The sequence below is a fragment of the Alexandromys fortis genome, unplaced genomic scaffold (assembly GCF_014885135.2).
Source record: "Alexandromys fortis isolate MF-2015 unplaced genomic scaffold, M_Fortis_MF-2015_v1.1 scaffold_195, whole genome shotgun sequence".
NCBI classification, from domain to species: domain Eukaryota; kingdom Metazoa; phylum Chordata; class Mammalia; order Rodentia; family Cricetidae; genus Alexandromys; species Alexandromys fortis.
Window position 1 is genome coordinate 1,533,377 of NW_026068105.1, and position 18,790 is coordinate 1,552,166.

The 18,790-nt window shown below is 39.3% G+C and overlaps 2 protein-coding genes across 4 annotated transcripts in view; one reads left to right on the forward strand and one right to left on the reverse strand.

Annotated features, from left to right (window-relative positions):
• Nucleotides 1-633: 633 nt before the first annotated feature.
• Psmd10 (proteasome 26S subunit, non-ATPase 10) lies at nt 634-9,455 on the reverse strand. Of its 2 annotated transcripts, none has more exons than XM_050124018.1 (5): nt 9,291-9,455; nt 5,690-5,788; nt 4,362-4,508; nt 4,104-4,270; nt 634-1,032 (listed from the first exon to the last, which is right to left on the reverse strand). In XM_050124018.1, exons 1-5 carry the CDS (start codon nt 9,402-9,404, stop codon nt 879-881), a joined length of 681 nt encoding a protein of 226 aa, XP_049979975.1. In that variant the 5' UTR covers nt 9,405-9,455; the 3' UTR covers nt 634-878. The 2 variants fall into 2 exon arrangements, with proteins under 2 accessions (XP_049979975.1, XP_049979977.1); XM_050124020.1 differs by having other exon boundaries at nt 937-1,032; nt 4,183-4,270.
• Nucleotides 5,778-18,790, forward strand: part of Atg4a (autophagy related 4A cysteine peptidase) — a 55,088-nt gene continuing 42,075 nt past the window's right edge. The window contains exons 1-2 of one of the 2 annotated variants that reach the window (XM_050124016.1): nt 5,778-5,909; nt 9,534-9,710. In XM_050124016.1, coding sequence (XP_049979973.1) covers nt 5,888-5,909; nt 9,534-9,710 — 199 coding nt within the window. In that variant the 5' untranslated portion in view covers nt 5,778-5,887. The remainder of the gene's footprint in view (nt 5,910-9,533; nt 9,711-18,790) is intronic. The other variant, XM_050124017.1, reaches the window with a different exon arrangement.

Consider the following 18,790-nt stretch of genomic DNA (forward strand, 5'->3'; position numbering starts at 1 on the left):
TTATGGATTTTAGCTGCAGTTCAAGCTCCATTAATTTTATTGACTTCAGAACTATCCCAAATTGAAAAATACATCTTAGTTCAAGATTCTAAGGTTTAAGTGAATGTGTAACTGACTTGAAAGAGAAATTAGGAGATTCTTTCAACAGTTTATTACTTGTAGTACTTGAAATATAACTTTGTAGTACCTGAAATTCGAATCAAAATATATTTTGCTATATATCACTTTAATAAGCTTGACAATTCTTTTCAATACAAGGTGAGTCAATATAGACACTTTTTATTTCTTTGGAAAAACCATTGTCTCATTTTGGAGGAAAATAGCTAGTCAAAAAGGTACATGGCACATAGTGTATGTTCTTCAAGGAACATAGACTTCAACTTAAAATTTGGTTCACTGAAATACACGACTTCCCCCGTAACAAAAATGAATTGACCTCATAGTCGAAAAAAGAGAAATTTGGCCAAGGTCTCTGCATGAACTTGAAAAACAAGTCAGGATTTGTTTTGCCTGTGTAGAACCCACCTAGACAAAACAACTGGCTGCCTGTTTCTGCACTTGTTCGGTTCCACAGCAGGACAGCAGATAGATGGGAGGATACTCAAGACTCATAAAAGCCACAGGACCACTTACTCCACATTCATCAAGATTTAATGGAGAACAATAAATGACATCAATAGAACAATCCCAACAGTTTTCCCATGCCTTAAAAGTGGGTGGTAAGCTTGGAACAGGTACTTCAGCAGGAGCAATACAACATGTTCTAAGATTATGGAGGTGAGAAAACATGTTTGTTAGTTCAAGATGCCTTGTGCACAATACAACAGTTTCCAGGACAGAGAGGACAACAAAACATATAAAGAATAAATCCAAGCTGCTTAACTTTCTACAATTCTCTTGAGTAGTAAGCCCAGGCCACTCTTGGCCATTTGCAGGGGTGTCTTTTTTTCTTTATTCTCAATGTAAATACTTGCTCCTTGGGTCACCAGTAATTTTGCTTCTTCCAGTCTCTCCTCTTCACAGGCTAAGTGTCTGAAATTGGGGATCACAAAGATTAGTCACTACCAGTTCTATATAATGGTTAGGATAAGCCTAAACTGCTTATCGCTGGACAGTGGTGACATTGGAAAGTTATTTCATCAGGAAAGGGAAATCAATTAGCACGGCAAAGAGTATAAATTAAACTTAACTAGAATAATTATATAACACCGGATTACCTATCTTACTTCTGGCTCTACTAAAACAGCTGGTTGGCTCTAAATGCTAGCCTAAGGCACAACTTCCCCATTCGATGGAGATTACTGGTAATTTCCTCCAAACACTTCAATGTAATCATAATGCAGGATTAGAACTGAGAGAAGCTTCAGTTCATGTTGTGCTTCTGTAACAAGTAATGACTTTCAGAAAAAGAGCTGATCTCACTTGACTGGTATGTCTACACGGACAAAGCAAGGTACAATTAGCACTGTTATACAGTACAAGTTGTCACAGAGGTTAAAGGTCTTGTTATAATGACAGAGCTCACCAGTTAACTTGTTGAATCAAAGAAACCAACCTCTGCCAGTCACTTCTATAGACTCTGACAGGCAAAGAATTCAGCACTTTACATGGCCTTTTATTTAAACCTCACATTAACCCAGTGAGGAAGAAATTACTGCTATAATGTTATGGAGAGGAAGGAAGGTTAAGTTCCTTAACATGCACGTGTAATGTAGTTACAAAGTGGCAGCTTTTTACTGAAGAACAGTATCCATCCAATGCTAAATCCTACTTTCTCCCAAGGACCCTATACTATCTGATTCCTAGACTATTTCCAGGCCAACGTGATTAATACGTCATGGAGAAATAAGCTAGAATATCCATTAAAACACACAGTTGCTTAGGCCTACAAGAAAGATTTTCAAGTAAGAATTAAGAAAACAATACTTTTCTTGGTCTCCATTGGGTCCCTACCCTTGGAGATCAGGGAACCCTGTGGAAGAGTGGGAGGAAAGACTGTAGTCAGAGGAGATGGAGGACTCTAGGAGAACATGGCCCACCAAATAAACTAAGTAGGGCTCATTTGGGATCACAGAGACTGAAGCAGCAAGCTGGGCCTGCATGGGTCTGCCCCCAGGTCCTCTGCATGCATGTTATGACTGTTAGCTTTGTTATTGGGGAATTGTTTTGCCTGCACACTGGGTTGCCTGATCCAGCCTTGTTTTGAGGGCTTTTGCCTTGTCTTACAGTATCTTGTGCTGTGTTTGGCTGATATCTTTTAGAAGCCTGTTCTTTAATAACGAGGAAATGAGGGGTAGTGGATGTGGGGGAGAGGAGAGGTAGGAGAAGCACAGAGGATTGGAGGAAGAGAAAAATGTGGTTGGGATGTATTGAATAAAAGAAGAATCTATTTTCAATAAAAAAAGAAAACAATACCTTTTTATGACAGGATCTCTCTATGAAACCCTGAATAAAATAGAAACTTGCTGTGTAGACAAGGCTGGCCTTGAACTCAAAGAGGTCTGTCTGTTCCTGTTTCTCCCCACCACCGTGGCAAAGTAGTTATGTTTGTTTGCTTGCTTTTGTTTTTGTAAACAGGGTCTCACTATGGAGCCCTGGCTGGAGTGGAACTAGCTCTGTTGATCAGGCTGGTTCGAACTCACAGAGATCTGCCTTTCTCTGCCTCCCCAGGACTGGGATTAAAGGCGTGTGCCGCCAAGATCAGCCCTTGAAAACAATACTTTCAAAAGCTGTCTTCAAGTCAGAAGGGAAAAGGTTCAGCCTTATTCTACACTACAAAAAAGACCCCAAATTTCTGATTCAAGAAGTCATGATTCAACAAAGGAGAAAAATGAGTATGAAAAACCATACAGACACACACCAACCAAGGTAAAGGTTGGCTACAAGTTATCCACGTCAATTAATCCCAGGTGGATTTAAGAGTCACAGAAGTGAATACTTCATTCATCTCAGGCTTTCTAGTTGTGGTGGAAATTAATAGGTTTGGCCACATAGTAACTGATAACTCCTGACAGTAGTTGAAAAATCATGCGCAAATAAATAGACTGGGAAAATACTTTCAACTGATACGGCATAATGTTCCTACTGTGTCAAGAGCACTGAAAAATCAGTCACAATGACAAAAGGGCAAACTATATGACATGCTGAGGCCCCCAATGCCACCAGGACGAACGGAGAGGTGGTGGAGAGCTGGGGAAAAGGAAAAACAAAGAGGATTTTTATGTTTTGTTTTTGTTTGCTTGCTTTTTCTTGCTTACTTTGTTTTTTGGGGGCTTTTTTTTTTTTGCCGGAGGCACTGCAGGGATGAGAGGAAGATAAAGGGGAATGAAAAGGTAAACAGAATTGGGGTACATGACGTGAAACTCCTAAAGAATAAAGTTTTAAAAAAAAACTGTCAAAAGAAAGAAATTCCCCTAAAAGGGAACAGAAAGGCCGCAAAATTACGATCTTGGGCATTAATAAATTTCAAAATCAGTAACAAGATGTACTTTCTAAGCATGAAATGTTATCATACAACACGAGGGTAATCTGAGTGCTGACGGGGAGGTATTAGGTACTGTTAAAATGCTATTGGGAGGGTACAATGAGACAACTCCTCTGGAAGCAATTCGTCTTCAAGTATGTGTATTTGTTGAAACAATCAACTTCTAGGAATCTCTCTAAGGCCATAATCAGCAATATGGCAGAGGTTTTTTTTTTCTTTTTTTTTAAGCAAATTGGTCAATGCAACATTACTTAAAATGGCCAATGGTTCAGAACTGTTTAAGTAAACAGTATCAGGAATGATTAAATCATGGCACATCCATACAATGGAATTGTATACAGCCATCATGAATGTTTTAAACATATTTAATGACACTGAAAAATGCTCACAATGTGCTATGAGATTAAAACATAAGTTACATGATCTCAATTTTGTGTATATCTGCATATAAACAACTGGAAAAATACTCAAAATTTTCTATCAATATTTTTTGGGGATAGCAAAATGATAGGCAATTTTAGTTTTTGTCATTATACTTTGGTATCCTTTCAATTTCTTTTGTTCTTAGCATGTATTGCATTTATAAGCAGAATAAAAATGACTGCTATTTGTCACTTACAGAGGAGTGTTACCCTCAGTATCTTGGATGTTTGTGGCTGCTTTGTAGAACAGAAGAATATGAACCGTCTTCAAGTTACCCTTGGCTGCTGCCCGGTGCATTGCTGTAGCCTCATAATGGTCCTTAGCATCTGGATCAGCTCCACCTTCCAGTAACATGGCAGCAATCTGGAAAGAAGGACAAGAAAACAATGAGGAAACCTATGTTCCTACATGTGATTAGAACGCAAAGGAAAAGCATGCCGGGACAGAAGCATACCTCATGCCTATTTTTTGAGGCTGCATAATGGAGAGGAGTGCAGCCATTTTGGTTGACAGCATTCACGTGTGCGCCTTTCACCAGAAGGGCCTTTACAATCTCATCCCGGCCAGCAGAAGCAGCAATATGCAGAGGAGACCAGCCTGCCTGTATAAAAGGTGAGTTTAACAAAAGTCAAGGAGAAAAGTATGAACATTAACATGTATTCAGGTTTATAGTTCTGTATTCTCTTGCATTTAAAGGCATCATGGGAAATTTGGAAATAAAAATTTATACAAACGAAAAAGGAGGAGCTGGAGAGATGACTCCAGTTAAGAGCACTTATTGCTCTTTCAAAGAACCTTCCTTTAACTTAGACTGCTCACAATGGACTGTAATTCCAGCCCCTGGGGATCTGATGCCCTCTTCTGGCCTCCAAAGGCAACTGCACATAGTTGGCATCCACTCACAGATAAACACAAATAAAAACAAAATAAACCAAATAGCCACAATCCTATAACATAGACATGGTGTATTATACTAATTCTAATGGGTTTTCCCCCATACAATAACTTGAAAAAAATAAAAAGTAGAATCAGAGTATATGAAGTTCTGTGAGGTGTGTTTTTCACAATTTCTACTTCTAAGAATGTTTCTGCCATTCTTTGGAATGACTGATGGCATATTAAAGTACGAAGTATGTACCCCATGCTCTATTCAATCATTCTCCCATAAAATCATTTTCATTTTCTCTTAGAAACATACTTCAGTAAACATCTCTGAAAATTAACCTGTTCCTACAAACAAAAAGACTTCCATTCTCAGTTTTTGTGAGTCTTATCTTTTTACTTTTGTGTATATGCATGTAGGCCAAAATGGGGTGTCAGGTCCTCTGAAGCAAGAATTACAGGAGGTTGTGAGGCACCCAGCATGGGTACTGGAACCAAACTTTGGTCCTCTCCAAGAGCAGCAAGCATTCTTAACTACTGAAACATCTCCCCAGCTCCCCACAAGTCTTATCTTAATATAATCAATATCATTATAATAAATGCTTCTACGTAACACACATATACCCAGGCCTTTATTACTCAGGCAATATTCACCAACAATTTAAACATGAAAATGTTTAGAGTCTTTTTGAGTTCATAATAAGCCCTGCTCTGTATTTCCACCTTGAATTACAGAGATTCATTACCATTGTAAAATAATGCAATCATTAGCCTCCGGCCTGTAACTTCCTACTTATAAAGGTTCAAATTTTGTTTATGAGCTTTATATTCAGGCTTCACTAAATACAAGGCTGGAGTCTAAAGATAACCCAGAGCTTATCAAATTTGCCTAGTACTCACGTCATCTTTATCATTCACCGGCACACCAAGTTCCAGCAAGAATTCAACAATTTCTGTATGACCGGCTGAGCATGCCCAGTGCAATGCTGTTCTGCTGTCCTATGTGGGAAACAGGGGAGCACAGCTATCAACATTCCTGAAGACAAATAGGCACACCTACAGGTTGATGCCAGCACACCTACAGGTTGAACATAAGAAATGGAGAGTGCCAGGTCCTCAGGTAAGTAACCTTAAACCGTATTACTAGCATTTGAGAGGCCAAGCTATTAGTAGCATGGGGTGAGTGATATCAACGAACGTAAGGAATTCTGGGCAGAAAGGAATGATGAAAGCATTAGTCCCAGCAGAGATGGAGATGTGCTGTGTATAATTCCAACACTTACGCATGCCTATGCGAAACACTGTGACTTTTATATACATCATTTCTTTGGACCCTCACCATGCTCTGTGGTCCCTATTACGCCTCATTTTACATGTAAGGTCACTCAGACTACTTCACATAAGCAACGGATCCAGGGCCACACAATTTATCCAAGCTCTGTGACTGTGAAATCTCTATTACCACACAGACTTCAAGTGAGGTTCTACAAAGATGTGAATTTTTTTGGGGGGTGGTGGTGGTCAGGATCTTGCTATGTAAGTCAATGTTAGCTTCAAATTCTCAATCCTTTTCCTCCTACTTCTAAGTGCTAGGATTACAGGCGCATGCCACTGTTATCTGGTGAACACAAATGTTATGGAGAAAGAAATAATAGTTGAATTGCATAGAATCAGTGCAATAAAATTGATTTTTTAAAAATAACAAGGTAGGAATCATGATTCTCAAGGAGAGTGCCTATTGGTGTTGATTGCTATGCTTCTCAGCCTTGAGTACTGTAAAGTGTTGATTGTATGCATATATATATATATATATAGTGTGTATAAATATATATATAGTGTGTGTGTGTGTATCAAACCTAGGGCCTCCTGCAAGTGCTCTACCACTGAGCCTTTAAAGTAACTTAACTGTGACACTCAGGGAGTTGCCTGGTTTTGGGGAGAGGATCTAGAAGAAGGAAAAGAAGAAAAGAACTGGCATCACTTGATGCTTCTGCTGGTGCCCAGGGAGGGAACCAACTAGAAGTCTCACTGCTGTGGACACCTGTGGCTTTCCCTGTCAGTGTCCCCAGACAGCAATTAAACCTTATGGAAATTTCAAATACAAATAAAATAAAGGGAGTATGACAGAGACAGAGACCCACATGCGCCCATTACCTAGCTTTAACCAAAAATAGCTCACCATATTTACTTCTAGATTGTTACTAGTTAAGTTTTTAAGAGTTATTGCATGTGTGTGGGTTTGTGCACGTGACCTCATGTGCATGGGGAGGCCAGATGAACTGAACTCTGGTCCTCTGGAAAAGGAGTATATACTTTTTTTTATTTAAAAAAATTTTTTCTTTACTTTAAAAATATTTTTTACTATTTATTTTTAAAAAACTATCTTTTCTCATTTTACCTACCAATCCAAGTTCCCACTCCCTTGGCTCCCTCCATCTTTCCCCCCATTCCACTCCCCATCCACCCCTCAGAGAGGGTAAGGCCTGCCATGGGGAGTCAACAAAGTCTAGCACATCACTTTGAGGCAGGACCAACACCCTCTCTACTATATTTAGGCTGAGAAAGGTATCCCTCAAAAAAAATGGGCTTCAAAAAGTCAGAACAAGCAGTAGGGATAAATCCTGGTTCCACTGCCAGTGGCCTTGCCGTCTGCCCCAGCCATACAACTGTCACCCACATTTAGAGGGACTAGTTTGGTCCTATGCTGGTTCCCTCACTGCCAGGCCAGAGTTGTTGAGCTCCCATTAGCTCAGGTGAGCTGTTTCAATGGGTGTCCCCATCATGGTCTTGACCTCTTTGCTCATATTCTCACTCTTCAAATGGAGAGCAAAGAAAGAGATATCTTGATGAGGGAGCCATTATGGGGCTAGCCAGAAACCTGGCTCTAGAGAAATCCCCAAGAATCCACAAGGATGACCTTAGCTAAGACCCTAAGCAATAGAGGAGAGGGTGCCTGAACTGGCCTCGCCCTGTAGTCAGATTGATGACTATCTTAAATATCGTCTTAGAACCTTCATCCAGCAACTGATGGAAACTGAGGCAGAGATCCAGAGCGGAGCACTGGGCCCAACTCCCATAGTTCAGTTGAAGAGTACGTACTCTTAACCACCTATCTACCTCTTTGGCCCTGCTGAGGTTTCTTTTAAACAGAACACTAAATGTCATGATTGTTCATCTCTAATTATTTAGCACTCACAAAATAAAAGTGCTTTTGTCGCATGCCTTTAATCCCAGCACTCGGGAGGCAGAGGCAGACAGAACTCTGTGAGTTCGAGGCCAGCCTGGGCTATAAGAGCTAGTTCCAGGACAGGCTCCAAAGCTACAGAGAAACCCAGTCTCAAAAATACCAAAAAAAAGGGAGGGGGCTTTTGTAAGAAACCACAAGATCATTATTAGATTTTTAAAATTAACGTTAACTCTTTGTCACGGATGGAACGCAAACCTTCCAGGACTTAAGTATATAGGAAGGGCTCGAGCAGGACCACCTGGGTTACATAGAAAGATTATATCTTAAATAATATCCATAAATTGCATTTGGTTGTTTGTTCGGCTTCATAATCCTAACTTTCTCTTTTATGCCACTGACTTGATTGAAGCATGGTTACATTTTCAAGAGTCTTAGTATAATTCATTTTATTAAATTTAAACCATATTACCAGACAATAACAAAAGCAAACTGCGTGAACATAGGGGAAGTCTCCTGTTGAGTAATAAAGGAAAATTTCAAAGAAAACAGTCCCTTCATTTTGAGTTATCTTCTAAAAAAAGACAGAACATGGAGAATTTGAAGTATTATACACTGTTTACTAGTGTTTAACACCATATCTATCAAACAGAAAGCAATCTATGATTTAGAAAGTTATGAAGAAAACATGAGATGTTGATCAGAACAGAATCATTTCCCAATGTCCTCAGTTCACTCGATCCCATTCGAGGTGGAAATCCATTCTTTGTTCACGGTGGAAATAGCCTCCCCTTCTACACAAAGCCCTTTCTGACTATTCCTAGAGTCTTCCCTTTGCATGTTCTGAAGTGAATACATAAAGTTCTTTCGGGGGGAAGTTTACAACATGTAATAAGATGAATTTTGTCGTTATTTCAGTTTTGCCTGCTTTTTCTACATAACAAAAATTCCCGGGTCCTCTCAAACTCCCTGGCACAAAATTCAGTTACACGTGTTCGATTTAATGGGATTACAACGAAAGAAAAAGAAATCCACATAAAAAGCTGTGTCTTGAAGCCTGGGCATTTCTGAGAAAAGCCGTGGATGATCTAGGAATATAAGAAATTCAGCGAGCTGGTGCTTGGCCCCTCCCCCTCCCCCCAAAATGTCAGTTGTGGGCTAGAGTTGGACAGCAAGTCTTGAGCTAACCCAAGGCTACAATAGGGAGGAAGGGGCGGGAGGAGCTCAGAAATGGCCTTGGACCAACTCAACACCGCGAAGCCTCGTAGGGCTTCGCTAACGCCCGCGGCTAAGCGCCAGGCCCTCGGGCTGCTTTACCTGATCGGTTCTAGTAGCCAGAGATTGATCGGCCAAAATGCGCTCCTTCAACTCATCCAGTTTCCCGGTGTAGGCCAGGTTGCAGACCATTACGTTAGACACACTCCCCTCCATTTCGCCTTCCGAGAATCTTCGTGAAGCTCAAGCTCCGCCCACTCACGGCTCCTGCTCGGGTAGCCAATCAAAGAGCTCGAGGTTCTCCAATCACTGTTCTCTCTGCTTTCCGTGTTGCCCGCCCCGTAGCCCGGAGCTTCTGGGAGTTGCAGTTTGATGGCATTTCCGGGCCTGAAGGCGGTTTAGCCTGCTATTCGGTTCCGGCTCCTAGCAGTGTGGAACTACAAGTCCCAGGATCCTCTGAGAAAGCCGTAGTCAAGTTGCCGGTGGAATTGGCCCAGGATGACAGCTGGAGAATGGAGTCAGGTAATGGGAGCGGCTTCTGGAGGCACTGTGTGAAAGAGCTAGGGTGGGTGGTCGTTGGTAGGCCAGTAAATCGGTCACATGAAAGGGATACTATACCAGGCCAAGAGCCTTCTGGGACCCTAAAGATCTTGTCCCTCTGGGCCCTCACTTGCAGTGGCAGGCGGAAGGGACAGTAGTTGGAGCTGAGTACTACCACTTGAGCTTGAACCACTGACTGTAGCTACCCTCCCCCTCCCTGCCACTGTCCAAGGAGCGGAAAGAAGCGCAGGCTAGTTACCCTGGCATCTCGGCGAGTGGCATCAGAGTAGGATTCTGCCACAGCAGCGGTTAACACATGACACCATACAGAGGTGATGTGCCAGAGTGATGCTAAAGACAGGGTGTGATGCCATAGGAGCCACTCGATATCTAAGAGATCTCAGTGAGTCTGTAGCCTGGTGACATCGCTACTTAACTGCGGTCACCTTAGGGATACCAGGGCATGATGTCACTTTAATATCCTGGTAATGGCAATTACATCGAGGCTTGCTAAAATGTTAAGCTAACAATGTGGGTTTTAAAGAGGGAAATTCCAAATAGTGCTGTAGCAGAAGAGAGGCAAGGCTTGTCTTTTATAGAGCGTATCCGAAAGTGTATTAGAAAAGTGCTGAGAATATATTTTAAAAGTAACTGATTATGTTTATGTCTCTCCTGTTGTGGGATAGAACAGGGCTTAGCAAAGTTTATGTAAAATGCCAGATCATAGATATTTTAGGCTTTTTCAGGGCAAATGGTAAAACCAAGTACAGAAGACAAGTTATGACAAAAGTTAATTGGTGAAATTCTAGATATAATAATAGTAGAATATATTTTTCACACAGAAATACTGAGATCAGAATTCTTTGAGGGATGTAATATTTTGCTTAATTGAGGTTTAAAGTTATTATTCTCTATCATCAAAATCAATTCCAGATGTTCTTTAATGAGATTTTATCCATTTTAATCAATAGGAAAGTCTTTGAAATATCTTTTAACACAGAAGGCTACTGCCAAATATTGATAATCCACAACCATATTCTTTTTTAAAGACTATTTTATTGATTTTATTGATTGTGTGTGTCTCTGTGTCTGTCCTCCCCATCCCNGTGTGTACGTGCCTTGGCATTGCGTGTGGAAGTCGGAGAATGACTTTTGGGAGTTGATTCTTTCCTTCCATCATATGGCCCTGAGGATTTAGCATAACTCATCAGGCTTCCTTGTGGAACCATCTCTAAGGTCACCAGTTTTAATTTTGATTTAAATAAATTTAAACATTTTTTTCAGAACAGTTTTAGATTTGAAGGAACGTTGCAAAGTCAGGTGGTGTGACTCATACCTTTAATCCCAGCACTTGGGAAGCAAAGGCAGGCAGATCTCTGTGAGTCTGAGACCAGCCTGGTCCACTGAGCAAGTTCAAGGACAGCCAGGACTACTAGCGAGAAGGCGTCTCAAAACAATTGTTGCAAAGGTCGTACAGAATTCCTACATATTCTCCACCCAGTTTTACCTTCCCCTCCCTTTCACAATCTGATTGTGATAACACACCATAAAATTCAACTGGGGCTAGGGGTGCCTAATAGTAGAACATTTAGCAGACCTGTGCAAGGCTCTAGGTTCAATACTCGGCACGACAAAGCTAAATAAAACACACCTATTTAATTACTGATTATTAGTAAGTTTCAGGGTTGTGTGGCTATCACAATGAATCTGTTGTATAACATTTTGATCGTCCCAGTAAGATTTCATGCCCATTTTCAGTTCATCTTTATCCCCACTTCCTGCCCAGGCAGCCACTAGTGTACTCTTTGTCTTTATAAAATTGCCCATTCTTAATTAACATTTCACGTAAATGAAATCATGTAATATGTGGTCTTTTGAGTCTGGCTTTTTTCACTCAGTGTAATGGTTTTGAGAACTTAACCATATTGTTACATGCGTAAGTACTTCCGTACTTCTGTTGCCTAATAATATTACAGTGTATGGGTAATACATTTTTGGGTACCTACTCACCAATTGATAGAAACTTAGTGTTTTTTTTTTTCTCTCGCTGTAAGCTATTATGACTAATGCTACTTAGGACACTTGTTTTCGCATCTTTGTGTGGATGTTTGTTTTCATCTCTTGTTACTAGATACCTGAAGGTGGAATTCCTGGGTAACAGGACAATTTATGTTTAGCTTTTAAAGCAATTACAAAACCGTTTTCCAAAGCAGCAGCTGCAGTCTGTGCAGGAGGCTTCTTGTTGCATCATGCACATTTGTTATTTACTGGGCTCTTGTTGCTGTTTTGTTTGAGAATGAGGCCCAGATGACTTCAAACTCACAATCCCCCTGCCTCAGCCTCCCAAATGCTGGAATTTCAGGTATGTGCCTTACCCTTTAAAACATTGTAGCTATTTAAGTTGGTATGAAATGATATATTAGTTACAATGTTTATTTTCATATGGAGTGGCTAGCGGTGGTAAACTTCTTTTTAAGTGCTCTTAAACCATTGGTGTATCTTCTATACATGAGGATCTGCTTCTGTGTTTATTTCCACTTTAAAAGTGGGTTGTTGTTTACGTGTTGACTTGTAACAATTATTTCCAGTCTAAATCCAAGTCCCCGGCAGGTATATGATATGCAAATACTTACCCCTACTTTGTCCTCTTTTTTTTTTTCCTTTTGCTTTGTTTTGGTTTTGTTTGTGCTATTTTGAGACGTGGTCTCACTGTGTATCCCAAGCTAGTCTCAAACTTGCAATCCTTCTGCCTTTGACTCCCCAGTTGCATTTTCAGGTGTGTGCCCCTGTTGTTTGGCTTTCTTCACCACAATGGTATGTGTTTTGAAGGAAAAGGTTTTGAACTTTTTGTTTGTTTGTTTTCAAGACCTCTGTGTTCTGGCTGTCCTGGAACTTACTCTGTAAACAAATTTGGCCTTGAACTCGCTGAGGTCCGCCCGCCTTTGCCTCCCTAGTGCTGGGATTAAAGGTGTGGGCCACCACCACCTGGCGATTTTTTTTTTTTGAGACAAAGTCTCACTCTGTAGACCAGGCTGTCCTGCAACTCACTGTGTAACCCAGGCTTGCCCCAGACTCATAGTGATTCTCCTACCTCAAGATCTTCTCTCTCTCTAGTGTTGTATCTAGTTAAGACTTTAGAATGGTACGACTTTGATGAGTTGATTCCACATGTTTTCTTCTGGAATTTTGGTTTTTCTCTTTTGCATTTAAGTCTATGATCCATTTTGAGTTAACTTTTCTATATGGTGTAACATCAGGTTAGCTAAGGTTGTTATCCAGATGTTCTAGCAGTATTTGTTGAATCTTTTGTTTTAATTCACTTTTCTATCATTATCACAACAGATAAACACACATTGTCCATTGTAATCAACTTTTCTCCATACTTTGCTCCAGTTTCATTAGTTTTTCTGTGGGCAGTGTCCCATCCATGGTCCTATGAATCACATGGTGTTTCTGTATCTTTAGAAGCTTGTGACAGTTTCTCAGATTTTGCTTGTTTTGCTGACTTTGGTAGTTTTGAAGTGTACTTGTTAGGTATTTTTTAAAGTCTATTTTCTTATGATTGGATAGGGGTACAGGAGCATAGGATTTTAACTGACCATATTTGCTGCTTGAGAAATAAGTCTATTGTCGTGTTTGCTTTGGGAAATGCCATTACGTTGCAGGTTAATCACTTCCAACGGACGGTTAGGTGAAAGCTCCTCACCTGCACAGGGAAGTGGATCTTGGGCTCTGGGAATAATCTTTCCACTTTCCACTTGGTCTTAAGGTCTCAAAACTGCTGCTAGAACTTCAGTGTGAACTCAAGTGTAATATATGTTGGAAACTTGTGCGCGATTGGAGATGCTGCTCGTGTTTACCGTATGCTAAGAGGCAGCTATATTGTGATATCATTTGCATATAATAAATCTCATTGTGTCCCGGTGTTAAAAGTTCAGTGTACTTGGTTATAAATATATACTGTTGTGTAACCAACACCAAAGTTGAGATATAAAATATTTCCATGATTCTCCCAAATTGTCACATGCTTCTTTGTGGTCACTCTCCCCCCCCCCCCCACTGTTCTTGACAACTCCCAAGCTGATTTTTGGTTTGTAATTTTTTAAGCACACAATTTAATGATTATAAGTATATTCAGAGTTATGTTACCACTCCCAAAAGCTTGCTTTTAATCATCTGCTTTACCTAAGAAGGAATATTTGTATCTATTGTCATTCTTCCTTTTGCTCTCCTTATACAAACATTATTCTATAGGTTTCCACTTTATGAGCATTAACTATACAAATAAGATAATAACATGTGGTCTTTCATGGCTTGTTTTGTCACTTAATAGAATCATTTTAAAATTTATACAAATGTATCATCACCCCATTTCTTTTTATGAATGAATATATACCATTTTATGTCAGTTACATATTTTGTTTAGCCATTCATTAGTTTATGGCCACTTGGGTTATTATTACCTTTTGTTTCTTCTAAATATGGCTGCTATACTTTATATGTAAGTTTCTGTTCAGACATGTACTTTTATTTCTTTGTGTACATATTTAGGGGTGGAATTTTTGGATCATAGTCATATGAACAACTCCATTTAACAGTTTGAGGGAGCGTCAGACTCTCCCAAAGTGGCTGTTTTATCTTCCCACAATAATGAATTTGGATGAAAAACTTTCTACAATGAACTATATGTATCGATATATTTCTTTTTGTTATAGCTAGTAGTGGGTATGAAGTACCATTCCATTGTTTTGACTTGTCCCAGTACCAGAAGTATATAAAGGGTCTTGCCATCCCTGATAGTTCAGACAATATTAGGCATTAAAATGGTTTTACTCCATCTTCACTTGGAATTTTTGTTTTCTAACTTTAGGTTGAATTAAGACAAATTATCAAGTTGGCAGCAAAAGCTAATTTCCAAAGCTAGCCAGTGTTCAGCAATTGTGGTTGAAGGTGGTTCCCACGCTGTTTCAAAATGTAAACATCATTTTTACTTTGCTTTCCACAGAAAATATGTAAGATGGGATAAATTTAGTCTTGTAGCTATAGTTTGCTAATGACCAGTGTAGAATAAATATGCCCCATGTGTAGTAGGTGATCTATAAATATTTATCCAGTTTATTGCGGAGGCCTGTTGTATTTACACAAGGAATTGGTATACTGACATTTAACCATAATAGTGCATCAAGGAATGCGATGTGATTGCTAGAAACAGCTTAGAAAAGAACAGGACCCAACATACCTCATACCAAGTGATTTGCTTGCATATTATTTTATAGACAGTATAATGTGCTTTTATTTTATTTGGTAGATGTGGTAGTTAACTTTGGATTTGGAGTTCCTTGACACTAAGCATAAGCCTCTTCTTTATATTATGAAAGATAGATGGTAAATAGATCTTACAGGAAAAGGTCTTGTCTTTTGTGGTGCTGGCCCCAAGTTCTGGAGGAACAATGCAGTTGCTGCTTACGTTTGTCTTGGCACAAAGGGGCCCTGTCAGTGTCTGACTTCTTGCCTACTCAGATGATTGACTGTTCCCTATTGCCTTTACTGCTGGCCACATAGATTCTAGGCCCTAGAAAAAGCATGTTAGCCTTCCAGACTTAAGTAAAGCACATGCTAATAATTAGCGTCTATAGAGAACAAGCATCAGATAATGTGTCTTACGTAATCCATACACTAAACCTTTGAGATAGGCACTAGTACCCTCCAGGCCTTGCATTTTTAAAAATGACATTTTAAACAAATGAACAACCAAAACTAGGACTGTAGATGTAAAATAACATGCCTAGTAAAACTTGGAGTTTACGTACAAATTCAGGCAGTTTTATTTCCAAACTCTAGCACATAATCGCTATAACATGTTGCTAAATATTGATGAAGATACAGTTATGTATAAATGCAGACCCCAGATCCTGCAATAGCCATCCCTGTCAGAGGGCTCCAGACTGTACCTTCATGACTATGGGGGAAATGACAAGATTTTGTGCTATACAGCAGAACTCTCTGTATCTATACTGTTCTACTTTGGCGCCCCTAGCCATACAGGATTAGTGAGCACTTAAAATGTGTTTAGGAATTTTTTTAAAATTTTTGCTTAATTTAAAATTAAATAGCTCCTTATGGCTAGTGTTCACCATTTTGGATTGTGTAGAGAAAGGTGATTGGCCCTCATTTGTTTCTTTCTAATTATCACCAAATAGTTTAGTCATTTTAAATATTCTTTCCATGGCAGAAATGAGGAAACAATGATAGACAATATGGGAATGCCAGACAGGGAATATATGCAGTTCAGCTAACTACACGGCAGCCATAGGAATGGGTTTTGAGTTACTGGGCATGGATTTCCTCTATTCCTACTTACTAGCTAAGGGCTGAGTAGCAAACTCCAAGCTTTTTGAAATTGATTTTTCACTTCTTTGAAATATAATTTATGTGTCATATAGTCAGCAGTTTATGCCACTTACCAGGTTTAAAATGAGACATTTTAATATTTGTTTTTGATGCCACTGTTAAAATGTCCCTGTTATTCTTTTTTTAATATTTATTTATTTATTTATTATGTATACAATATTCTGTCTGTGTGTATGCCTGCAGGCCAGAAGAGGGCACCAGACACCATTATAGATGGTTGTGAGCCACCATGTGGTTGCTGGGAATTGAACTCAGGACCCTTGGAAGAGCAGCCAGTGCTCTTAACCTCTGAGCCATCTCTCCAGCCCAAAATGTCCCTGTTATTCTATGTCACTGGTCTATTCAAAATATTCCCATTTAAATCTATTTCATCATAAAACTGACATACTGTTATAGCAATTTACTAAGGCGTTTTATTTACCACTCTTTAGCATTCATGCTCTTGTTTCTAGGTAATTTGTAAATGATTTTGTTATTTTTTGTTATGAACAAGAAAAGAATCACAACGAATTACAGGAACCCAGAAGGGTTCTCCATACTCTTCATTATGTGTACCTCATCCACTACACTGTACAGAATTATAATACAGTATCAGATGAGATCGGGCACATTCAGGGGATCATGGTCATAGATTAAAATTCAATATCAAAACCAGGAAATTGATACTGGCATGTTGTAGTTTGGAATGAAACTGTCCCGCTACCAAAAGGGTCGTGGATTGATGGCTTGATTCTCTAGTTGAGAGGTGATTTGAATCCTAAGGATTAACTCATTAGATGAGTTCATACTGAATGGGCTATTAGGAAGCGGGGCCTGGTTGGAGGAAATGGGCCGCGGAGATGTATGCTTCTGGTGCTTATGCCTTATCTCTGCCTCTTCCTGTTTATCCTTTTGCTTTCTGGTTGCTATGAGGTGAGAAGCTTTCCTCCGTCATGCCCTTCCACGTGATATTTTATCACCTTAGGCTTAGTCAACCATAGACTGAAACCTCTGAAACCAAAATCAGCTGTCTTCTGTTAAGTTATTTCTCTCAGGTATTTTCACAATGATGATGCATTAACATATGTGTAAACAGCTTCAAGGTGTGTGTGTGTGTGTGTGTGTGTGTGTGTGTGTGTGTGTGTTGTTTGGCATTCATAAGTATGGCATTTCAGTATTTACACATTCATATTCATATGTATGTAGGTGCACATGCATGGGTGTGTATGTGTGTGTTGAAGCCAGAAGGCAATGTCAGTAGCTTTCTCAGTTGCCCTCTGCCTGAGTTTTTAAGAAAAGGTGTCTCACTGGTCTGGAGCACCCCAATTGGACTAGGCTGGCTGACCACTGAGTTGCAGGGGGCTGTTTGACTCTCCAGTGCTGGATGACTGATGAGCATCACCAAGCCCAGCTTTCATGTGGGTCTCTGGGGATCTGAACTCAGGTCCTCATGCTTGCCTTTTCCTCAGTCATCTCTCTATTTCGGCCATGTTATTTTGACATATGTAGATTTGTTTAACAAATACCACAACCAGGAATTATTCTGGCAGTATAAAAATCTCTCCTGTACTACCCATTTGTAGTCAGTACACCTCACCTATTCCCAACATGCATATCACCAACAGCTGCTAACAGTCTCTTCTTGTCTGTCATTGTATCTGTCATGGTCTGTTATTTATTTCAAGATGTATTTTTAACTCCCCTTGAGACTTGCCTTTTGACTGATGGATTATTTAGAGGTAAGATACATCTAATTTCTACTTGTTTGGAAGTATTTTCTTTGGTGCCATTGTCATCAGAGATACATTCTGCATAATTTCAAATATTTCTAATTTGTTGTGTATGTTTTAAGAATCAGGATGTTGACTCTGTGTGTGTCTCTTGTGAGGTTGAAAATGTATATTCTGCTCTTATTATGTAGAATTTTCTGTGTATCCCAATTATATCTTGTTGGTTTATTGTTGCTCAGAATTTTTGCCAGATATTGGAGATTTTATGGTAATTAGCTTTATTTAGCCATCACACAATGTTTATATATGTCAAAACATATTTTATACTACAAACATAAAGCATATGTGCCTGTCAATTTAAAAATAAACTACCCTTTTTCTGAAATGTGGGGATTTTTTTTTTACCAATTACATTTTCTGTATTTCTCAAACACCATACTGTTTTTCTTCTCTTCCTAGAACTCTAATGACATGGATATTTAATGTACTGTTTAGTTCAATATATCCCTGAATCTCTGTTTACATTTTTCCAACTTGATTTCTTTGTTGCTCATACTGGGTATTCTCTATCATTCCATCTTTAATTTCCCTGATTTCCCCCATCATCTTCTTTTGTTCTATTGTGATCAGCCAATGAATTTTTCATCTTAATTTTTGTATTTTTCCATTCTAAAAATCTGGTGCTTCTTTTTTTATGCCTTTTATTTCTTTAATGAGATTTTCCATTTTTAAAAATTGGCTCTGCAGAGTTAAGAGTTGCTTGTTTGGAGCATTTTAAGATGAGTGGCTTAAAATTGTTGAATCATTACAATATTTGTGTCATTTCCGTGTTGGTGTCTGTTAAACACCTTTTCCCACTCAAGTTGATATGTTCCTAGTTCTTTGTATCATGAATGATCTTGTACCATGTCTTTGAATCTTTATGTTGTGACTCTCTGGATC

Excerpts from the sequence above, each read along its gene's own strand:
- Psmd10 (XM_050124018.1), bottom strand. The coding sequence starts at position 9,404 with ATGGAGGGGAGTGTGTCTAACGTAATGGTCTGCAACCTGGCCTACACC. Across the intron at positions 5,789-9,290 it reads TGGCTACTAGAACCGATCAG|GACAGCAGAACAGCATTGCA; the intron begins GTAAAGCAGCCC and ends TTTCCCACATAG. Across the intron at positions 4,509-5,689 it reads CGGTGAATGATAAAGATGAC|GCAGGCTGGTCTCCTCTGCA; the intron begins GTGAGTACTAGG and ends CCTTTTATACAG.